A 25,250-nucleotide genomic window follows, 5' to 3' on the forward strand; every position below is an offset into this window, starting at 1 on the left:
AACGCGACTTGGTTATTTTTTGCCTTTAAGCATAGCAGCCTGACTATATTCTCAGGTAAATAAATTTTAGTTTCAAGATATTTAGTCTTAGTTCATGTATTTTTCTCCATCAGCACAAAAAAGTGAAGTTTCCAAAGGTAGAATCAACCAAATTTTTATAGCTGCAACATATTTGGACTTAATAATACCAGTCGTGCAAAGCAGCTTTTAAAATACCATTTGCCAAAAGGACTGGACACGAACAAAAATGCCTCAGGAAAACACTGCCTTCTGCTGTTAGCTAATGCTCACTCCTTTCGATCTATTCACTACAAAGTCTCCCTTGTTTCCTCCTCTTCCTCAGGTATAAATGTGATGCTCTGGCTTCAAGTGGGAGCCCAGACCTGTGATTGTGGCTTTCAGCCTGGGTGCTCTTCCTACCACTGGGGCTCCCTGAACTCCCAAGTCTGAAGAGCCTGACACCACAGGCCATCCCAGGGAAGTCCACTGTCAGCTTCAACGGCTGGTCCAGATCCTGAATGGGCTGCATCAATGCGGAAATTCTGTACAGATTCTCAGCCTGATGCCACGCCCTCAGTAAAAATGTCTACTCTAATATAATCTTACTAATCCATATTTACTATCTCAGTTTAATTAAATTTTCAAGGATGAATCTGGAAGCGAGAAACAAATAAAAGATAAAGCCTGCTCTGAAGTCAAGAAACCAGAAGGCTTTTCCTTCCTGAGAGGAGTCCCTAACCACTAAACAGACCTCTCACTCTGGACTCACAGGACTTTCATAAGCTAAGGAGCAGGTGCCCAGAGGGTTAGTTTGTAGCCTTAAAGATACAGTCCCTGGAAAGTACCAGCAGTTAAAGTTCCTTACCAAGACGACAATAAGCCCAGCCCCCATCCAGAGCAAACCAGCCCTATATGAAAGCACCTGAGAATTAGAAATTACCAAGTCCAGTTAACTAATATGACTATACCATTCAAGCCTCTCATTGAGCTCAGTGTGACGACAGAGAAGTGGGTGAAAGTCACGCCCAGAAAGGGCCCCACAGTATAATGCTACTCACCATCAAGTAGGATTCCACTTCCGGTAGAAGGGCGGGTGCTCCTGATTTCCTCCAGAGGTTCCAGTGGCCTGTCCCTAGACCAACGTTGACAAATGGACCCATTTCCCATCAGGACACAGTTGAACAGTACAGTATTTACTTCCTTGTTCCAAAATCCAATTCCTACCCCTTATTACGAATGCAAATAAGCTGGTTAGTATCGCGATGCTGGGCTGGATCACAGACCCTGCTACCCCATCCTGTGCAGGTCCTGAGTCAGGTAAGCGAAAGAAAAACAGAGCAGCCGCCGGCAAGGTGGACATGCTGTTTCCACACAGGAGCTCTGCCCACCAGCGGTTCAGAGCGCCACCTTCCACACTGAAGTACACAAGAGCAGCAACAAGCCAAGGGCTACCCGGGCGCACATGCGCACTAACTGCCCTTACGTAACTTGTTCACAGCGGATGTGCTCAATCATACCCAGCCGGAAATGAGGCGAGAGGGTCTGGCTGTGCTCACTCCACACTCCTCACACATGACCATTCTAAAAATGCTCTTTATGACAGAGGCTGACATGCCCTTTGGGATTATTTCACTTCCTAGAACCAATGTCTACAATAAAAGCCCACTTGGAATCTCAAGAAGAAATGAGGAAACCACCATTAATTGAATGCCAGTTTTATGCTAACCATTTCCATATGTGTCATATGCTTTAATTCTCCCAACAATCACGTGAGGTAGATGTTATTATTACTATTTTTATAAGTGATGAAACAGCTCAGAAAGGTTAGGTAACTTGCCTAAGGTCACAGAAGTAGCCAGTGGAAAAATTAGGATTTGAATCCAGGTCAGTTCCAAAGTCGATTCACTTTCCAACAAACAGTGTCTCCCAGAGCCAAAAAAAGAATCACACATGAACAAAAGGTGGTGATCACTTGCATTATTGTCCCTCAAACACTCACTTCCCTCCACACCTCAGCATGAGTGGAGTAGACCCCCCCATCCCACTGAAGTTGGACTTGGTCACGTGATTTGCTCTGGCCAATGGAACGTTAGTGGATGTGACAGGAGCTGGGGCCTCAAATGTGGCTGCACGTTTTGCCTTGGATCAGCTTTTTCACTCATGCTAGTCACCACGATGGGAATGTACCCTGGATAGCACGAGTCAGAGAAGCCCATCCTAGATTAGTCAAACTGCAGTTGATCTGTAGTCCTGTGATCAAAAAATAAGGATAGAAATGTTTCCAAACTGGATAAAACTAAACCAACATGTCCAGGAAGCTCAAGGAACCCCAAATACAAGATATATGTGATCAGGGATGGAGGGTAGACTCAGTAGCATGTTTTGCTCTTGAAAAGAAATGGTGAGAGGCTTGAGAAGGCAAAAAGAGAAACAGAAGGGAGGAGCCAGGGAGGATGTATGTTCATCTTTCCTCAACCTCCAGAGAGTCAGTAGCATGTATTAAAGTCACACATAGTGAAAAGCATGGGAAGACATGGTGGGAGGTAGAGGAGCTGAATTTTCTTCCAGACTAATGTGGGGAAACCAGACACAGTGCAGGCAAACAGAGGCTCCTAGAGGGTAACGGGAATGGAAGGGCAGGCCTCCTCCTCCAGAGGTTCGTGGAAATCCAAGGGGAGGGGTCTTCAGACAGTACCAGGCCACAGGATCAGGGGTTAGGGGCAATTTCTCTTGACCTCTGAGGAGGACAGGCACCACCATCACATCTGAGTCACATCTCTGTAAGTGCTCAGAGGGCTGACTCAGTAGGTACTATGAACTTTAGTCCCCTTCCTGCCCTCTGTCTTCATATTCTTGACAGCCAAAGAAGATTGACCGTGAACTCTTGGAAGGTACTGTAAGGCAAACTCAAAATGTAATGCACTACTTGGTGTATCACCCTAAGCAGCACATATTGTCCATGTCAAAACACTGGGAAAGCTTTCCATTACCTGAAAAGAGCCGTCCTGGAAAAACAAGCAAACAGGAAAAATTAAATTTGGGGAGAAATTCCTCCAAGCAATTTCTATAAGAATCCAAAGCAAGCACAAAACAATCAACTGATTTTATATGATATATCTATTTTTGACTTCACAATAAAGCAAGAAACAAGAGAAAATTTCTCCCAGCCTACAATTACATTTTTGTTTTCTCAGGGGAAGAGGTTGTTATAAGGAATCACCCCAAAATACAAGGCCTAAAAGCTGGTTATCATTCATACATAATTTATTTATGGACACTATTACAATTTATTTATCAAATCCATTACAAGAAATGCAGATTCCTACAATATCTACTTACCAATACGTATCAGCATTAAAATTAAATAAAATCAGAATCTGTAGCAATGTATTTATCTAATTTATCCAGGCTCTATTAATTAAGGTTAGAGCAGTCCCAAGTTCTTTGGAAACTTTAGAGAACAATTACAGCTTTTTAAATCTCCAACTGATAATGGGTACAAATTCAATATGATTGTTCCAAATTTTTAAAGGCTTTAATACACCAACAAGCAAAGCTGTAGTAAGCTGATATAGCTCAATCTTTGGTTCTTCTTTCAAATTGTACCACTGGAGCTGCCCAAATCTATATTAAAAAACTGGGGGAGGGGTAGAAAAATGAGAAAGAAAGGAAGAAAATGTATTTGGAACAAAACCCAAAAAACTTAGAATATCAATAGATGCTATGAGAAAAACAGTGTGCATTGAATAAGACAACACAGAAATCAAGCATACGTGTGCTCTTAGAGGATTCAGTCCAGCAAGACACGAAGTAAAGGTTTATTTGAATAACATCAAACTCATTTTTCTCATCTATAATAAATATATACGACAGATAGAAAAACAAATTAATGTCAAAAGATCATGACCAGCTTCCGACTAGAAAGGAAAGCAGAGTAGATGGTCCAGGAGCAGGTCCACCATACGTAAGAAAATAATATATTACAGAGGAGACCACATACATCAGTGGAGGAAAAAAAGGTTGAGTGAGTGATGTGAAGATAGTTGTTATATATTTGGGGAAAAATTCATTTATATTCTCACATCATATCATACCTCAAAACAAACCTAGATGGAGCAAAAAGATTTTTGGTTTTGTTTTAAACTCAGGCCATAAAGAGCCAAATGGAAGGGAAATAGAATCACAAAGGAGCTATAGGATTTGTAGATGGGAGTTACTGTGCAAACTTTAAGGTTGTATATAAAAAATAGCTAAAATGAAAAGGAACACAATAACTAGTATAACTTACCCTTGAGTTAATGCCACTAATATACAAAGAGTTCACACAATGTGATAAGAAACACAAGACCCAGCAGATAAATGGGCAATAGACAGGCAGTCAACTTACGAAAGTTAAAAAATACAAAAATGTTCAACCTCACTACTATTTACTACTAGATGACATTGGATTCCTCATGAAAGAAATTCAGATAGAAACAATGAGATACTATTTTTATGTTAATTCAGGTTTCCCGAAATCGGTATTCCTCACACACTGTTGGTGTGAATTGTATTCTCTTAAAATATTTTTTGGAAAGCAATTCAATATGAGAGATTACCCAAAATGTCCAAACATTTTGATCCAGTATTTTCACTACCAGAAATCTACTTTTTTAAAAAACCTAAAATATGGAAGGAAATAAACCACCCAAAAGATAAGTACAGTATTAGAAATGACCCAAATGTCCAACCGGAAATGATTGACAAAACTATAATATATAAATTTAATGAAGTATTAGATATTTTAATGTCAACTATAAAAGTTGTATAGTAACATGGGAAAATACTTGCTACAATATTTAGTAGAAAATGCAATATTCAAATTGTGCAATAATATGATATTTATGCTTTAATTATTTTGTAAGTATATAGTGAGAAGACTGGTAGGAGATACACCAATATGTTCAACAGTGAAAATCTTTGGGTAATAAGAATGTTTTTTCCCTTTATTTCTTCTCCATATTTTCCAAATTGTCAATACTATGTCTGGAGGGTGCAGTACAGCCAAGTGCCCATGACAGCCTGGGTGCAGACCCCAGCCTCTGTCCCTTACCAACCGTGTAACCGCAGCAAACTACTCCAGGGCTCTTTCTCTCTTCAAAAATTGAGATAATAATATCATTCACCTCACATGGCTATTGTGAGTGAGGCTATTGCCTCATTTATGAGGCAATGTATGTTTGTAATGCACCTAGCAACAATAAATATTTGTGTTTACTAAATGTTAGCTATTATATTGGGGGAAATACACCAATACACCCACTCACACACACACACACACACACACACACACACACACACACACACACACACACACACACACACACACACACACACACACACAGAGCTTTAACTGTCCTGGAAAAAAATGCTCTGAAATAACAAAAGTTAAACATTTAGAGGGTTAGGTCACTTTATCACCCTCATCCAACAATTAGAAATGATAACCATGATTTCTAGGAAATAACTGATGTAATGGTGGGAGAACAAAACAAACAATGATAAAAGTTATATTCTAATACTTACAAAGTACATTCTCTTTTTAAACACCAGAATTTTATACCACGGTATCAAAAGTTAGTTTGGAATTTAAGAAATTGATAGTAAATGACTAAATGTCCAAATGATACTTTATCAATTTTATGTAAACACATATATAAATACAGTACATGGTAACATAATGCAATGTATGGTACATAAATATATGACCAAAAAAATGACAGATAATGTGCACTCCATATAGTAGATAAAGACTTCAGGTTCCACATTTGCTCTTAGAGTTCACTCCTTAACACATCTTTGAACATTTAAGACTTAGCTTCTACTTCCAGGATGAACATAGTTATATAAGTCAGTATCTTTTCTCTTTATTTAGAAACTATGGGGGGGAAATGAGAGTGAAAAAAGAAAACAAAACCACCTTTTTCTGCCAAATTAGGAGACAAAAATAACATCCAGATAAGGGCTGAGAGCAGCCGGGATGGAGCAGAAGCTATGCAGAAGACAGTATGATAAGGTTCACCTGCAGCCATCAAGAGGGCTGTGGGGGACATGAGGAAGCAGGGGCTCACCTAAAGTCAAAGGAGAGCCTTGTTGGCAATGTAGGATGCTAGAACCTCAATGACAAGGGCTCACAGCAAAAGTCTTCCTAACTGGTTAAGGGAGGCAAAAGAAGCAGGGCTTCAAAGCATCATCACCCAGAACAAACTTATGTGCAGGAACCACTCTGTCCCTGAGTGCAGAGGAGAGAGTCCTTGAGCTGTGAAGCATGGATGGCCACCTTGGCCCCTTCTCAACCCCTTCTCCTGTATGATCTGCCTGTGGTGAATAGTGAAAAAAGACGCTGGTACACACCATCCAAACACTATAAGAAAAGTATGGAGGAAAGAGCAGCAAAACCACCAAAAGATGAAGAATACTCACTAAAAATGTTATAGAAGAGTACATAAAATTATGACCCAGTATTTCTCCACCAATTAAAAAATATATATGTGAAGCCATAATCCCCAGGATGAAAGAACAGAAAGCAAAAATTCAAACAGTCAAGAATGAGATGGCGAGGCAATAGGAAGAGATGAAATATGAAAAACTCAGGAAAGAAGAAAAAAATCACAGAAGTTAACATGAAATTGGTGGAAGCCCAGTGAAGAAAAGATACTATGGAACTCACTCTAAGAAATCAGAGAAGGTGAGCACAAGCAGAAATAACATGTTTAAAAACACTAGAGAGAAAATGATGGATGTAGAAGGCTGTCAAAGGATATACACCAGACTCACAAAGTGAGTCCCTGAAAAAGAAAACCAACACGGGGCAAGGCTTATGACAACACACAGTCTCAAGGTGAATCCTGACTCTGACACTCGTTAGTTACGTGGATTTGGACAAGTTTCTGAACTACTTTCTGCCGTGGTTTCCCCATCACTAAAATGAGGATAATAATAGTACCTACTCCATAGGGTTGTTATGAAGAATAAGTGAATTAAAATTTGATAAGAAGTTGGAACAGTGCCTGGCATATACCAAGCAATATGTAATGTAGGTATTTATTAAAAGTAATAACACAACAGAACAGGACACATACTTAAAGATACAATTCAGGGAAACTTGCCTAATGTAGAAATCTTGAATCTACACAGGGAAAGGACACACTGTAAGACAGGCAAAATCACCCACAGCAGTCAACATTGAGACAAATCCTAAAACTTAGTGACTTTAAAGATAAAAAGGATTCTTTGGGCAATCAGGCAAAAAGATAACGTTACTTACAAAAGAAAAAAAAATCAAGCTCAGATTTCTCTTCAGCAGCATGTAACCTGAAAAAAAATGGACCACAGACCATAGGACACTCAAGGCAAGAAAAGGGAGCCAAGACACTATATCCAGCCAAGCTGCCCTTTAAGTATACAAGGACTATAGAAAAGAACATTTGAAAACTCTGGAATATCATTCCTGTGAGCCCTTCTTGAGGAAACTGCTAGAAGATAAACTTCAGCTAACCAGGAGATACTTCGGGAAACCAAAGTAAATAGACTAGAAGTGAGAATTGTGTATATTTAATGATAGGACTAAAATGAAAACATGGGCATTAGGATTACAGAAGAGAAGTAAAGGCAATAAAGACTCAGTCTAAGCTGCTTACTTAGCGGTATAACATTAGCAGGGTAACCCACACAACGATGATGGTTATGGCAATAGTAATAGCTATAATTTATTGACTGCTTAACTATGCGCTAGGTATCATGTAATGCATACATATATATCCATTTGGGTGTTCCTAATAGCCCATAAGGTAAATATCATTACCCATTCATAAATTAGAAAGCAGAAGCTCAGATTAATTAAACACCTTGATCAAAATCACACAGCCAATAAGTGACAAATCCAAACTCAGGTCTGAGTCTAAAGTCCAGGCTCTCGATGTTACCATATTTGAGTTCCTTGAATTATTCTTGTCTGCCTCCCCATCATGTAACATAGCTAATATAACATAATAGTAACAATCTACTATTTCCACTTTATAGATGAAGAATAGGAAGCTGAAAGCTTAAATAAGGTGTCCAAAGTGACACAGCTGTTTAAGTGACTGGGAAAGCCAGTTTGACTCTAGAGCAGTTCCACCCAATGGACATATGCTGCAAACCACATACATAACTTTAAATTTCCCAGTAGCCACATTTTAGAAAGTAGAAACGGGTGAACTTAATTTTATTAATATACTTGATATAACCCAATATATACATAATATTATCATTCTGACATATAATCTCTATTAAAATCATTAATGTGATGGTTTATACTTTTTACACCAACTCTTTGAAATCCAGTATGTATTTTACATCCACAGTACATCTCAGTTTGGACTTGCTACATTGCAAGGGCTCTATAGCCACATACAGCCCATGGCTTCTGAATTATGCTATAGAGCTAATGCTTCACCAAATGAATAGCATGCAAACTCTTCACTGTCTATTCTCCAGCATCTATTCCTGAAGTGCTATTTTAGAACATCAAAAAACAAAGCAACTAATTGTGTTATCTCAGTGGTTTCCACCTCCACAGAAAAGCCATCTATGTTAGGATTTAACGTTATACACCTGGCACTTACAGACGTGCATTTATACCTGTAGTTCCACCATATTTTGCTATGTTAATCTGTGTTTTCCCTGTATTTTCCCTTCTCCATCACCTCTTCCACACTCCAGCAGATATCGGGCTTACTGAAAACTTGCCCAAAGGAGGCATTATAGCAGCATTAAAAGATGAAGTAGCCTGCAAGACATTCTGGCTTTTTTAAGCCTAAACCTCTAGGAGAGTTGTTAGGGTTTACAAAGCAGGTAGCTTTGAAAAAGCAGATTAAAAGGAGATTGCCCTTGGCTTGGGGAAGAAGAGGAGAGAGGTCCCAGAGGAAGAAGGGAATCGGCTCCAGGTCTTTGCAAGGAGGCAGGCTGCATGGTGAGTCCTGGGAGGAGGGGCAGAGTGTGCAAAAGACTCCCACATCCAATACCCAGCATGGAAGCAGCAGAGAGTTGCCTGACCTGAAATGGCCATAAAACAGGGACAACGGGTATTTATGCTGTGACAAACTAGAGCAGATGTCCAGTTACTAGAGCCCCCCTCTGACACCTAAGCATTGCCTACGATCTCCTAAATGTGGCTAAAGCTCAGGAGGGAGACCCTGACAATGACTGAGCTTCATTTCTCACCATCTGGTAGGATAGAAGGGGATGGACATCAAAAATTAAATGGAATTCTAGAAATCAAAGAAAGTGATCCGCCTTGTTTTACAGGTGACAAGAAATTCATGTCTGCCATGGGGGCCTCACTCAAGTCTGCCCGAACTTTGGGCAGTGTCCTCTGCACAGCCAGCACATTGGAGCCAGTTCTCCTGACATGGATGGCTGTAACCACGAGGAGCTGCTGGGCAGAGAGGGGTGTGACTTGGATAAGTCACTGCTGACTTGGGGAACACCAGTGGCCTGGGGTGAGATTGAGTTTCAAAGAATATCACGGAATACTTTTAAGTCCCTGGTCGGATGCAAAGTGATCAGCAGAAATGCCACTGGAATTTGCTTAAAAGATGAGTTTCCCTGATTTCCTGAGAATGCTCAGAAATAGAGGGGTGTGGAAGATCACTTTTCAGCCCTCTATTTCAGATTCTGAAGAAAGAAGGCCTGTTTCAGCAGCACCAGCCGAAGCTCTGTCACCACAGTCAAGAGTAGCTGCCATGTTTAAAAGCTTTAGGAAGCTAGGCAGGAGGACTGTGCACAGATTCCTTAAGAGTCAAGTGCCAAGGCAAAGAGAGCCTGCTACCTGCACATTGTGCCCACCTCTTAAGCTGCCACCCAGGAGGGGACCTGGGGCACATGCCAAGAGACTGTGGACAAGGAAACCAAGAACTTGAGGCAAGGATGGGGAAAGTGTTGCCCAGTCTTGGAGAAGAATCTTTTTCAAGGGAAAAGCTTAGAGTTTGGAGAAGCTCAGCACACCTGCTTTATTTTGCTAATGGGTGAGATGGGTATTTCTTGGCTGACAGAGGCTGTGAAGAGAATCCACACTCACTAACAGGGAGGGGCAGCCAAGCTGCAGGGGGCTGTTGGCTCAGAGGAGCACCAGAAGGTAGCATCGCTGTGGTTCCACAGTAATTCAGGCTCTGTGGGTGTCCCTGTCCCTCTCCAGCAGATGGCCAAGTCAATAATAGAGAAAGAGGCAGAGACACCCGCATGGAGAGAAGCATGGGAGGAAGTGTGCTAGCCACTCGACAGAGCAGCCCCCCTCTCTATGCCCCAGGAGTATAAACACGAGCAGGGACCTAGCCAACCCTGGGCCAAAACCCTAGGGGAAGGATGACTATGAGGAGGAAAAGCCCAGAGCTGTAGCTTCAAGTCGGTGTTGTCGCACACACTTCTACGTCTGAGTCAAAGATCCAGCTTTCTCTACGTAGGGGGAGATCATGTGGGGCTGATGGAGCATGCCTGGATGGGATGGATCTGTGCTGGGGGGAAGCTGGATCTCTACAGGCAGGAAGTCATCTCCATAAGTGAGAGGCAAGAAGACCACCAAGTGCCCAGGTTCAGACACCCAACTCCTGGGGCCCTGGGATTAAGTTCCAGCCAGCCAGTCGTGCCAATGCACCAAGTGCCCAGGTTCAGACACCCAACTCCTGGGGCCCTGGGATTAAGTTCCAGCCAGCCAGTCGTGCCAATGTTCCAGGAGTCCAATGCAGGCTAGCGACCTAACTCCACCCAGGTGAGAAGTTATTCCTTTCTAGAAACATAGAGATTTTCATCAGGAGATGTGAATGGCTGAGTCCCTCTCATGACATATTAGGAGATATGTCTGCTCACGTAGAGTTTCCCTTTGTCATTATTCTGTGCTTCCTGGGATCAGGAGAAATACACAGCAGGGAAAAACAGAAGTAGGCTGCACATTTCCCCCAGTGTGTAAGAAAATGGGCGTGCAGTGGTGAAAAGACACAATTATGAAAATGTTAATGGGTCTGTCTACCATACCAGAGTTTGTAAACAGAGATTCTTGCCGCTTGGGTTTCTGAACCTTTCGCAGACCACCATTCAAAGATATCACTCTCTCTGTCTGTGGTTCACATGCTACAGCAGATGCCTCAACTGCAGTCTAAAAAAGCAGAGGGCAGAGGTGGTCAGGGAAGGCTTCCCAGAAAGATGAGCTTTATATAGAGGGGAGGGAGACCCCCAGGCAGAGGAAAGGGAACAGGCATCTTCAAAGGCTCACATGGGCGTGAGTGCACACGGCCCTCAGAAGACGGTGGCCATGTAGACAGAGCTAGAAAGAGAGGTGCATGTGGGAAAGTGGGGGGGATGAGGTTGGAAGGTGGGGAAGGACTGGCTGAGCAACACAGAGCCGTACTGGAGCCGGAGGCAAAGCAGAATAATATACACCCCTATGTACATGGTTTCATGTATTTATAATAGTTTTTTTCCCCAGAACATTAAAGCAATTGAAAAAATATTGAAAAATTGAAAAGCAGAAATATTAAAACTTACATAATTTTAACAACAAATGGAAGTTACTATAATTTTACTTTTCTGACTTTGATGGAAGCAAACTCATCAATTAAAAAGTATTTTCAACCTCACCCATAAAGATTCACATAGACTAAGAATGAAAGGATGGAAAAAGATTTACCATGCAAACAGAAAAGAAAAACGAGCTGGAATAGCTATTCTTATATCTGACAAAATAGACTTTAAACTAAAAACCGTAAAAAGAGACAATGAGGGACACTACTTAATGATAAAAGGACTGATCCATCAAGAAGACATAACAATCATAAATATGTACGCACCCAATGTTGGAGCAGCCAGATTTATAAAACAAACTCTATTAGACCTAAAGAAGGAAATAGACACTAATACCATAATAGCAGGGGACCTGAACACCCCACTCTCAATATTAGACAGATCATCTAGGCAAAGAATCAGTAGAGAAACACAAGATCTAAACAAGACTCTAGACCAATTGGAATTGGCAGATATCTACAGAACATTCCACCCAACAACCTCAGAATATTCATTCTTCTCATCAGCACATGGATCATTCTCCAGGATAGATCACATATTAGGTCACAAATCAAGTCTCAATAAATTCAAAAAATTGGAATTATCCCATGTATTTTCTCAGACCACAATGGATTAAAACTAGAAATTAATAACAAACGAAACTCTGGAAACTATACAAACACATAGGAAATTAAACAGCATTCTACTTAATGACATATGGGTCCAAGAAGAAATCAAGCAGGAAATCAAAAAATTTATTGAAACTAATGAAAACAATGATACATCATACCAAAACCTGTGGGATACTACAAAAGCAGTATTAAGGGGGAAATTTATTACATTAAATGCTCACCTCAGAAGAATGGAAAGATGGCAAGTGAACAACCTAACACTTCACCTTAAAGAACTAGAAAAACAAGAACAATCCAAACCTAAAGTTAGCAGATGGAAAGAAATCATTAAGATCAGAGCAGAACTGAATGAAATTGAAACCAAAAAAACAATTCAAAAGATCAATGAATCAAAAAGTTGGTTTTTTGAAAAGATAAATAAAATTGACAAACCATTAGCATGGCTAACAAAAAAAAAGAAGAGAGAAGACTCAAATAACCAAAATTAGAAATGAAAAAGGTGATATTACAACTGATTCATCTGAAATACAAGGAATCATTTGAGACTACTATAAACAACTATATGCCAACAAATTTGAAAATCTGGAGGAAATGGATAAATTTCTGGACACACACAAGCTCCCAAAACTGAACCATGAAGACGTAGAAAATTTGAACAGACCAATAACAATAAAGGAGATTGAAGCTGTTATCAGAAGGCTCCCAACAAAGAAAAGCCCAGGACCAGATGGATTCACAGCAGAATTTTAGGAAACATTCAAAGAGGAATTGACACCAATTCTTTACAAACTATTCCAAAGATTGAAACGGACGCAAATCTCCCAAACTCATTCTATGAAGCAAACATCATCCTGATACCAAAACCAGGTAAAGATATAACCAAAAAAGAAAACTACAGGCCAATATCCTTGATGAATATAGATGCAAAAATCCTCACTAAAATACTAGCAAACAGAATACAGCAACTCATACGTAAAATTATTCACCACGATCAAGTGGGATTCATCCCAGGGATGCAAGGTTGGTTCAACATACGCAAATCAATAAATGTGATACACCATATTAATAAACTCAAACACAAGGACCATATGATCATCTCTATAGATGCTGGAAAAGCATTTGATAAAGTTCAGCACTCATTCATGACAAAGACACTCTATAAGTTAGGTATAGAGGGAAAGTATCTCAACATAATTAAAGCCATATATGCCAAACCCACTGCCAATATCATCCTGAATGGGGAAAAGCTGAAAGCTTTTCCTTTAAGAACCGGAACTAGACAAGGATGCCCACTCTCACCACTCCTATTCAACATAGTGTTGGAAGTACTAGACAGAGCAATCAGAGAAGAGAAGGAAATAAAGGGCATCCAGATTGGAAAAGATGAAGTCAAACTGTCCCTGTTTGCAGATGACATGATCCTATATATCGAACAGCCTAAAACCTCTACAAAAAAACTCTTGGAATTGATAAATGATTTCAGCACAGTAGCAGGATACAAAATCAACACACAAAAATCAGTAGCATTTCTTTTCTCCAATAGTGAACATGCAGAACAAGAAATCAAGAAAGCCTGCCCATTTACAATAGCCACCAAAAAAATAAAATACTTAGGAATTGAGTTAACCAAGGAGGTGAAAAATCTCTATAATGAGAACTACAAACCACTGCTGAGAGAAATTAGAGAGGATACAAGAAGATGGAAAGATATCCCATGCTCTTGGATTGGAAGAATCAGCATAGTGAAAATGTCCATACTACCCAAAGTGATATACAAATTCAATGCAATCCCCATCAAAATTCCAAAGACATTTTTCTCAGAAATGGAAAAAACTATCCAGACATTTATACGGAATAATAAAAGACCACGCATAGCCAAAGCAATGCTGAGCAAAAAAAATAAAGCTGGAGGCATAACACTACCTGACTTTAAGCTATACTACAAAGCTATACTAACCAAAACAGTATGGTACTGGCATAAAAACAGACACACTGACCAATGGAATAGAATAGAGAATCCAGAAATCAACCCACACACTTACTGCCATCTGATCTTTGACAAAGGCACCAAGCCTATTCACTGGGGAAGGGACTGCCTCTTCAGCAAATGGTGCTGGGATAACTGGATATCCATATGCAGGAGAATGAAACTAGATCCATACCTCTCACCATATACTAAAATCAACTCAAAATGGATTAAGGATTTAAATATACACCCTGAAACAATAAAACTTCTTAAAGAAAACATAGGAGAAACACTTCAGGAAATAGGACTGGACACAGACTTCATGAATACAACCCCAAAAGCACAGGCAACCAAAGGGAAAATAAACAAATGGGATTATATCAAACTAAAAAGCTTCTGCACAGCAAAAGAAACAATTAACAGAGTGAAAAGAAAACCAACAGAATGGGAGAAAATATTTGCAAAATATACATCTGACAAAGGATTAATATCCAGAATATACAAGGAACTGAAACAACTTTACAAGAAAAAAACAAGTGACCCAATTAAAAAATGGGCAAAAGAGCTAAATAAGCATTTCTCAAAGGAAGATACATGAATGGCCAACAGACATATGAAAAAATGCTCAACATCACTCAGCATCCGGGAAATGCAAATCAAAACCACACTGAGATACCATCTAACCCCAGTTAGGATGGCTAAAATCCAAAAGACTCTGAACAATAAATGCTGGCGAGGTTGTGGAGAAAAAGGAACTCTCATACATTGTTGGAGGGACTGCAAAATGGTGCAGCCTCTATGGAAAATGGTATGGAGGTTCCTCAAACAATTGCAGATAGATCTACCATATGACCCAGCTATCCCACTGCTGGGAATATACCCAGAGGAATGGAAATCATCAAGTCGAAGGTATACCTGTTTCCCAATGTTCATCGCAGCCCTCTTTACAATAGCCAAGAGTTGGAACCAGCCCAAATGTCCATCATCGGATGAGTGGATACGGAAAATGTGGTACATCTACACAATGGAATACTACTCAGCTATAAAAACGAATGAAATACTGCCATTTGCAACAACATGGATGGACCTTGAGAGAATTATATTAAGTGAAACAAGTCAGGCACAGAAAGAGAAATACCACATGTTCTCACTTATTGGTGGGAGCTAAAAATTAATATATAAATTCACACACACACACACACACACACACACACACACACACACACAAAAAGAAACGGGGGGGAGAAGATATAACAACCACAATTACTTGAATTTGATACAACAAGCGAACAGAAAGGACATTGTTGGGGGGGAGGGGGGCAGGGAGAAGGGAGGGTGGTTTTGCTGATGGGGAGCAATAATCAGCCACAATGTATATCGACAAAATAAAATTTAAAAAAACAAAAGTATTTTCAAAATCTACCTCTTTTCTTATCTCATTTTCAGTTGAGAGCTGTTGAGAGAAAGTAAGTTTGAAAGTATCCTTGATGAATATAAAACTTTAGCAAAAGTTATGAATATACTCCCAAAATATTTAAACTTAAGATAATGTTGTGAGTTTTAATATTTTCAATATTTTTCAGCTATTTTAATAACCTAGAAACAAATTAATCACTAAAAATAATAAATAAAAACATGTAGAGGGCTGGCCCCATGGCTCTCTCGGGAGAGTGCGGCGCTGGTAGTGCCGAGGCTGCGGGTTCGGATCCTATAAAGGGATGGCCGGTGTGCTCACTGGCTGAACGTGGTGCGGACAACACTGTGCAGAGGGTTGCAATCCCCTTACCAGTCCAAAAAAAAGACATGTAGATAGAGGCATACATTCTTCCTCTTACCTCAGGCTCCAGTATGGTTTCACTCAGCATTGTTTAGCCTGCCTTTATTTAAAATTGTGATTTTTTTTTTTTAAGATGACCAGTAAGGGGATCTTAACCCTTGACTTGGTGTTATCAGCACCACACTCTCCCAAATGAGCCAAGGGCTGGCCCTAAAATTGTGGTATTTTAATCAGCATAATTTTTTTTTTGCAATTATTTTGATTTTTTGAAAACATTGCATTAAATATTATTTATTTCAACAAGCACATGGAAAGATGCTCAAGATCACTAATCATTAGGAAAATGCAAACCAAAATCACAATGAGATGCCAGCTCACACCCATTAGGATAGCTACTATCAGAAATACCGAAAATAACAAGTGTTGGCCAGGATGTGAGACAACTGTGCATGGTGGGTGGGAATGTAAAACAGTGCAGCCACTATGGAAAAACAGTATGGAGATTCCCCCCCCCAAATTAAAAATAGAATCATCATATGTGATCCAGAAATTCCACTTCTGGGTATATACACAAAAGAATGGAAAACAGAGTCTCAAAGAGATAACTGTACACCCACGTTTAAAACATTATTCACAATAGTCAAAAAGTGAAAGCAACCCAAGCGTCTGTCCATGGGTGGATGAATAAGTAAACAAAATGTGGCTTATACATACGATGGTGTATTATTCAGCCTTAAAAGGAAGGAGATTCTGACATATGTGACAACACAGGTGAACTCTGAGGACATCATGCTAAGTGAAATAAGTCAGTCACAGAAGGACAAATACTGTATGATTCCACTTATTTATGAGGTACCTAGAGTAATCAAATTCGAAGAGACTGAAAGTAGAATGGTAGTATCAGGGGATTGGGGGAGTGGAAATAGGGTTCTTTGTGTCCCTCTAAAATTCCTATGTTGGAACCCAATACCCAGTGGGATGGTATTAAGAGGTGGCGCCTTTCAGGAAGTGGTTAAATCATAAGGGCTCCACCTCTTGAATGGATTTGTGCTCTTATAAAACAAGTTGAAGGGAGCACCCAGTTTGTCCTTTTTGGCCCTTCCATCTCTTCTGCCAAGCGGGGACACAGCATTAGTCCCCTCAGGAGGATGCAGCAACAGGCATCATCTCGGAAGCAGAGAACAAGCCTTCACCAGACACCAAGTTTGCCAGCACCTTGATCTTGGACTTCCCATCCTCCAGAACCAAGAGAGATAAATTTCTGTTCTTTAAAAATTATCCAGTCTCAGGTATTTGGTTGCAGCAACACAAGTGGACCAAGACCTGGGAAGTTAGTGTTTAATGGGCACAGAGTTTCCATCTGGGAAGACGGAAAGAGTTCTGGAGGTGGTAACAGTTGCACAACAGTGCTTAACACTACTGAGCTGTGCACTTAAAAACGGTTACAATGCGAAATTTTATGTTATGTACATTTTACCACAATTTTTTAAAATATTCTTTATTTTGACTACAGAGTTTTTTGGGCACTGGTGATAAGCTGTACTCTGAAAGCCAATTATCTGGAATCCAAAAGGTCAATAATAACAGCAGAAAATTTCTTTTAGGTTGCCAGGTTTGCTGCGCAATGCTTCTCCAACCCCTCACTTGATAGCCTCTATTTTCTGTACGATGAGGCAAAACTATCTCCTAAAGAGGCACACCGCCCCCATCTCAAACTAGAGTGTGGCCTAAGGACACTGCCACTGATGCATGCTTGAAACAGCTGACAGGGTAACAAGGAAAGGGAACTGATCAGGAAAAGGTTAGGGAACTGCCTGTGAGTCCCAGGTGACGTTGAAAACCACACATTTTCAAACCAGAATATTCTGTCAAAGATTTCTGGGCAGTTTTTGAGTGGGAAAGGTAGGCTTTGAAATGTTGTCATTTCTGGGACATTGTGATGGATAGAAGAGATGAGAGTGCATATTTAGGATTTGGGACTCTCCCCCTAAATTCGGAAAATGTGATCACTGAAATGGATTTAGAATGACAAGCCATACTGAGCATTTCATTCCAAGAAAAATGTTTTCATCTGTAATTTAATTTGTATGCTTCACAGGGCTGGGAAGATGGTAGCTGCTGAATCTGCAGACTATGCAGTTTATGTTTCCCTTTACAATTAAGTTGCCAAAGAACACAGAGACCAACATCAAACCCCATTTACAGCAACTGGCATGCCTTGGGGAGCTGGTGACATTTCACATTTTCTACCCTGATTGAATCATTGCCCACTCAGCTTAATCTTGTAAATTAGTGTCAGTAGGCATGGCATATGTTCTGAATTAATTTTTTCTTAGATTATCATCAGTCCTGCTTATCAATTGGTATTTTCTCAAATTCTCTGGAGATGTTCACTTTGTGATCAGAATAAAGGTGCCAGTTACCTAAAATAGTACCTCCAGTGAGCTCTACTGGAGCCTCTCCCCTGCTGTGCATTAAGAATTTGGATCTACAGAGTGTCAGGAACAGGCTTTGTGACCTGATCCCCTGTCTCTATCTGCATCTGACAGTCTAGTCTGGTAATGCAACTGCCTTCTGCTTATGGTCCTGGCGCCCTTCTCCCGGGAGCTTTCGCAGTACCATTATGTAAACAGAGGACTCTCCAAGCAGCTGAACGCTGCAGCCTCTCCCCTCTCCCCAGAGAGTAGTCCTGTCTCATATTGAAGCGTGAAATCTGTTTCATAACTAAAAATGAGCAGGAGGGTGGAGGTGGGGGTGGGCTTTCTCAGACGTCTATCCAGCCACTGTGTCATGGCACCTAACGATCCAACAGGACCTTCCTTCCCTCCTTCACTCAGTGGTGTTTATTCCTTGTCCTTGGCTCTTTGCAGTTTCATCAGCCCAAAAGAAACTCCCATCTCCTGGCTTTCTGAGTAACCTTCTACTACTGTTTTTCCAAATCACAGCCCTATTTCTCACTGATTTTATAACCCCATTCTCTGTGCCTGTTAAGCTCTCTGATCACATTCCTAGAATGAAAGGGGAGGTTCATTCAGCCTCCAGAAAGGTTCCTGTGAGGCCTCTGATCCTCGCAAGGGGCAAGTCAGTCCCACACGCTGCACCCACAAGTAGGGCTCTCAACACAGGAAGGACATGAGAACCCCCACAAACTGCAGGCCCCTCACTGCAGCCTCCCAGCTAACCCAAGCAGCAGGGCGGCTCTGCCGTGCCAAGAACTCCGGCACTGACATGCCCGGGGTGTCTCCGAAAGGTTCCCAAATTAGTAAACACATAGCACTTGGGCTATTTCCCTGGGTAGTAACTTATGCCTGGTTGCCTGGCAAGTTTACCATTAATATCCATTAACTCTGTCCTGTTCCCACGTTAATAATACAAAAGACACAGGCCGTCCCTATGTGGATCACCTGAGGTCATTAAGGATACAAACTGCACTGCTTCTTTTGGATTCCAGGTACCTGGAGGGAGTTTTCCTTTCAGTTTCCTTGAATTCCCAGTAATCACGCTGTCGCCATCCTTGGCGGGAAATGCAGGAAACTCTGCACAGTCTGTTCTCTCGGCAAATGCGTGGAATCTGAAACACAAAGATGGTCAGCTTCAGGCTGCTACGGAGGAGTGTGCGCATGCCTGCTAATTCTCTTAGGACTGCGAATTTGCTCTCCTGTGGTGCCAAGCATCTTAATCCTAGTCACGTTCACTGCTTTTCCCTGACCCACAAGCAAAAGACAGGGAGGTAGAACAGTAGAGAGACTTGCAGATGGTTTGGGATTTTAGCTGATGACTCGTCCTTTCATTAGGGGGTAGTTAGCTCAAGCTAATGGTATTTCTTGATCCTGGGAAAATGATATTCTATGCCTATATTTATGCTTTTGTTCCTAGGGAGTCTAAGGGGGGCCCCAACAGCACCCATCAGCTCTGTGGGTTGAGTGTCGGAAGCTGGTGACACAGGCAGGATTGGCCAGTGTGCCTACTGCTGACAGGCTTCACTCAACTTTAACTCAGCAAACACACACTTCCCCAGAATCGGAGCTTAAGCGCTGATGAAAACAATTCCTGTGTGGGCAAGTTTTCGGGCCCACCTAACTCCTCAAAGTGTGGTCCAAGGAGCACAGCAGCATGGCCTCTGCGCTGGTTAGGGATCCACATCCCAGGCCCTGCCTGCACCTGCTGAGTCCGAACACACACTTTAATCAGACCCTCAAGGCATTCATGTGCACAGTAAAGCTTGACAAGCACTGGCAGGATGCACTGGGTGATGGGCTGAGTGGTACCCTCAAAGACACTTAACTGGAATCCAGAAAGTCGGTAATAGCAGGTCATTTCTTTCAGATTGGCAGAGGAGCTCTCGAATAACGCTCACGAGCTCCATCTCTGCCTGTCACCACTCACTCAACTCAAAGAGAACCCTACAGCACAGCTTCGGATGGACAGATGGGCAGGCAAATGGTGAGAGATGTCTCGGGGCCCCGCCTGGACCACAGAAAGCCTCAGTCCTACTTCTAAAGGGTTTCAGGTAGGACTGGGATCATGACTCGATGGCAGTGAACAAGGCAGCCTCGTTCCAGCCACCCATCCTGAGGCCAGTGGACTCCTGGCCTGGCCAGGCCTGTCTCCAGCAGGAGCTTCATCCAGAGCAGAAACAGCCAGCGTCCTTCCTCCCGTGAACTCCTCGCAGGGCAAGGAGGGGAGACGGCTGAGGTTTGTCCTGGCAGGCCCCACAGCCTGAGAGCCAAAGCCTTTGGTGCCCAGGAATTTCCGCTCTCTGATCTGTTTTCCACATTAGAGAAGAGAACAGGACAGAGGGTTCCTCCGGCTGATACAGCCTCGCTTGCACAGAAGCAAATCACCATTAGGACAGGCTCCGCGGAGAATCCTTAGAGTACAGCTCTAGGCCTGGACTGTTGCTTCCACCCAGACACAGCCTAGGGCACACAGGGAGCCAGAGTCAGTCCAGTTGGAGGGTCACTGGCCAGAGGCAGCCTCCTGCAAGATGAGACGCTCACGACATGCCGTTTCCACCCTCCAGCTCATGCCCAACAGCCAGAGGTGCACCAAGCGACCCACCAGGAGCCATGGGGCATCTGGGCAGGGAGAGGGGCAGGCAGGATCACCACTGGCTGTGGGTTGGGCTGATTCATGAGGGCCAGAGCACGGACAGGAGAGCTCATCCAACTCTTATCCTTTTCTGCAAAACCTACCGTCACACATACACAGTCTAAAAATCAGCAGCTGAACTGCAGATTCTCCCATGGTAAATTACTCTCAGGCTCCAGCATGCCCAGAGAAAGTGCCCAGATGAGCCAAGTGGAGAGCTAAGCACAAATGAAAGAGGTGCCCTACCAGTTGCCTTCGTCTCTCTCTACCAGCGAAGGTGGGGCAGGGAGCCTTCTTCTGTTTTTTTGTGACTCAGGAACCCAGAATCAAAGCCAAGTACCTGATGTCAAAAGATTTCAAAGTGCTTTAAGAGAAGCCAGAGCAATGCTCCTCAGAATACCCAGAGGTCCTGTTGAACATGGAGATTCCTGGCCCTCCTCAGACCCTGAAAATCAGAATCTCTGGGGCTGTGGCCATGAATCTGCATTTCAATCAAGTTGCCTATGCAGTTATTATGCAAAGTGACAGACTAAAATGCCTTTTACTAGGCTCCCCTCTACTTTGTAGAGTCAGCCTGCGAGGTGAAGGCCAGGCCTCAGTATCATTACCAAGCTCCTCAGATGAAGAGGACAAACACCTGCCTTTGAGGACAAGTGCTCTGGGCAGCCACTGTACTCATTTCAGACAAGCTAAATTAAGAAAGGACTCAGTAATTCTCCTCGCAACCACAGAAGTAGCTGGTTTCTCTAAATGTATGCACACACACACACCAAGAGAGGGGCCTGTGTTTTAAAAGGGAGGTTTTATTATCATTCAGGTATGGTGAGGCCAACAGATCAGGAGACTATTGCCATTGAAAATATAGTTTGTTACTTGCAGTTCCTGCTATGAAGTGAACTGTGTCCCCTCATCCCCCACCCCAATTCATATGTTGAAGTGCTAATTCCTAACCTGTCTGTATATGGAAATAGGGCCTATAAGAAGGTAATAAAGGTTAAATGAGCTCATAAGGCTGGGGTCCTGACCCAAGAGGATTAGTAACCTGATAAGAAGCGGAAGAGATCCCAGAGAGCACTCTTTTTCCTTTCTCTCTCTCCCTCTCCCCTCGCCCTCCCCTCCCCCTCCCCCCCTCAACCATGTGAGCACACAGTGAGCTGCCTACAAGCCAGGAAGAGAGCCCTTGCCAGAAACTGAACTGGCTTTGATCTTGGACTTCCCAACCTCCTAGAACTGTAAGGAAAAATTTCTGTTGTTTATGCTACCCAGCCTGTAGTATATTGTTATGGCAGCCCAGGCAGACTAATAGAGTTCCCCCAAGGAAGGGGCATGTCATGCCACACAGGGTCACACAGGGAAGCACCGGGGTCAGTCAGGAGGCAGAGGGAGAGATGGGAAAAGGCCGGTGAGAGCCTTTATTGCAGTTTCCATGGGAAGGAACAGGCGGGGCAGAGTAAGCAGGCTTAGGATTGGTTCGTTTGAATAATTTTAATGAGCTCTGGGGTGAAGGGGCTGTCCTGAGTTGTCTGATGCTTGGCCCTGATTAGGACACAGGATAGTGGTGCTGAGTGTGAGAGCCTGGCTTAAGATGGGGCTCTGGATGGGTTGGTTTGTATATAAAATCTGCACCCCCAGACGAGCCATTTACTACCTTTAGGAATTGACCAGCCCTGGGAGGGGCAGACTCTCCAGGGTCAGCAAGGCCCCAGATGTCAAAGCATTAGAACTGCAGACAATAAAAAGGAATGATTATACAGGATAGAGAAGAAAAGGCACATATAGACTAAAGACCATATTGGAAAGGGGGAAAGAACACAGCAACAGATTTGTTAAGAAGACCACAAAGAACCCAGGACCCTCCGTTGATCTTGTGTAAGCAGGTGACCCACTCACTGTCAATCAAGAGCACAGTTTCTGCCTACCTGCTATGGGTTTTGGCACTCAAATCCTTCAGGAAGGCTATAGTGCCTTCTCCTCTGGCATTGAAGGACACTGTGTAGATTGGATATGGGATCTCCAAAGCCCTCTGGAGGAGAAGCTCCTTGGATTCTTCAGGAACGTCCCCCACCACAAAGTAGTAAATGGATTCGATCTGCAAAACAGTGGTACCAACGATTTATCTCCCTGACACACCCTAGCCTTGTACTGGACTTATTGGAAATATGCTTTCTACAAAATTGCCTCTTTTAAAAAAAATGGGCAGAAAAATAGCAGCACTGCTCAGTGTTTTGTGAGGACATTGGGGGCCAAAGTCAGGAAGTTAGATATTCAAGGCCTGGTGCCAAGCAGGTCTCTTGCTACTGGCTACCGTCTTGGGTATGGCATGAGAAGAGCATGGTTGGTGGATTTGGAGAACATCTTCCTCTGGGCCCACAAAGACATTATATATAAGGTTAGGAGTGGTTATTTTCAAGTCAAGAAATGAAGGAAGTATTGGCACAGCCACTGCAGGAAGGAAGCTTATTAGCCATTTCGTATGGCAGTGCCAGAATTCTACAATGCAAACTCATCCAGCGCCAGTCTGAGGCAGGGCATGCAAAGGAGGGCATATTACAGGCTGGCGCATCCTCTTGTCTCATTTCACCAGGTAAACACATGCTTGGGGAGGCGAGGCTGCCCTGACTTCACACAGCCAGTCAGGAGCCAGGTCTGCCCACAGGGCCTTGCCTCTCGACACCATACTGGGCCATGAGAAGAATGGTAGAATGCGCAACCCCTGTGACAGCAGACACACTACACACACGCACGCACACGTGCACGCACACACACGTACACACCGATCTTAAATCAGTGATTCTGGGAGATGTGTGCCTCACCCAGGTAGAAGACAACACCAAAGTGCTTTCTGCTTAATTTAGAGAGACATAAACCATCCATGGGGCCCATGACAACTGTCCCCCAAGCTCAGCCACACTGCTGTCACTCTCCCCCAGACTCTGCTTCCACTCTGCTTACCACTGATGAGTTCTGGAACCTCAGACAAGTGATCTAACTCCAGTTTCTCCATTTGCACAGAGGGAGATAATGCAGATTATTCTTCACGACTGACCTTAAACAAGATGACTTACACTTACGTGTGTACGTATGTATTTACGTATATATAAATCTCTAAAGGTAAAAACCCAGAGGGCCAGGAATACAGATCTCAACCTGCCTTTAAAATCGTCGTAATGGATGGTCTCCACAGTTAACCGGGGAAGAAACCGCAGCAGATGCATTGTGTTTAGGGCTAAACAGATGTTACCATCCCTTTAGGAGATGCAGCCCTCTCCCTACTAATCCTAACCCCTGTTAGTGGAAGATCATCAATAAGTAGCCTCACCTCAACTTTAACCCTGGGACTTACACTCACCTGGCAGAGAGAGGGGTGGACTCCTGGGTGGTCCCCCAGTTGGTTAGGATGCCCTGTCTGCAGCAGATGGGGTACACTGTGTGCCCAAGAAGGCAGGTGGGGACAGTGGTGGCTGAGGACCCAGGCTGGGAGGTAGGAGGCCGGAGCAGGAGCTGAGATAGGCTACTTCGACACGCCCACCACCACCCCCGTGACTTGCTCTTAGGCCTTTCAACACCAGCTCCCTGGTTTTAAAAAGTGAAGACCGGGGAATGTTGTAAATTTCTCTGTCAGTCACCTGGCAGGCAGGAGAAATACTGAAAGAGGGAAGAAAGTGTTTTCCAGATTACTTATTTGGCAACTAATATTGTTCTTCCAGCAAATGCATTACCTTTCCTTCTTTTTCTGGTGTTATACACTACCTTGTGTAAGATGTATTAAATGGGCTCTCACTTAGCTGCACTGTTATTTATTAGTTTTCCAGATGTATCAGTGCCCAAGTTTAACAAGGGTCAATTTTATCTTGTCATAATCATATAAAATGACACACGGCTCAAGACAGAGGAACAGACACGGCATATTTTCTAGGGTTTGTCAGATCACCAGGGAGGTGAGGACATACATCTCTAGGTGGTCTGTCTGTCAGCAGCTTCAAACCCCACTGCATCTCTGTTGCACGTTGTGTAAACTCAGCTTCTTTGCTCTGGCAATAACCCAAGAATCTGAAATCCTTGTGCAGAAATGTTCTTCCCTCGAGATGTGATCAGACTGAAAATTACTGTAGCCAGTAGTGGGTCAGGATTTCCTTTACTAAGGCTGATACATTATTCACTGTTCATGAAGTTCATTACTCAGCTTCTTAATTGCATATGTTTTCTGTCA

The 25,250-nt window shown here is 42.6% G+C and overlaps 1 protein-coding gene across 2 annotated transcripts in view; it reads right to left on the reverse strand.

The window, feature by feature from the left end:
• VWA3B (von Willebrand factor A domain containing 3B) overlaps positions 1–25,250 on the reverse strand; it is a 247,870-nt gene that overhangs the window by 201,308 nt on the left and 21,312 nt on the right. For both annotated transcript variants that reach the window (XM_063078561.1, XM_063078560.1), the window contains exons 5-6: positions 22,960–23,129; positions 19,405–19,520 (exon numbers count right to left, since the gene is read on the reverse strand). In XM_063078561.1, the coding sequence (XP_062934631.1) occupies positions 19,405–19,520; positions 22,960–23,129 (286 nt within the window). The remainder of the gene's footprint in view (positions 1–19,404; positions 19,521–22,959; positions 23,130–25,250) is intronic.

This window comes from Cynocephalus volans, chromosome 14 (genome assembly GCF_027409185.1).
Source record: "Cynocephalus volans isolate mCynVol1 chromosome 14, mCynVol1.pri, whole genome shotgun sequence".
NCBI classification, from domain to species: domain Eukaryota; kingdom Metazoa; phylum Chordata; class Mammalia; order Dermoptera; family Cynocephalidae; genus Cynocephalus; species Cynocephalus volans.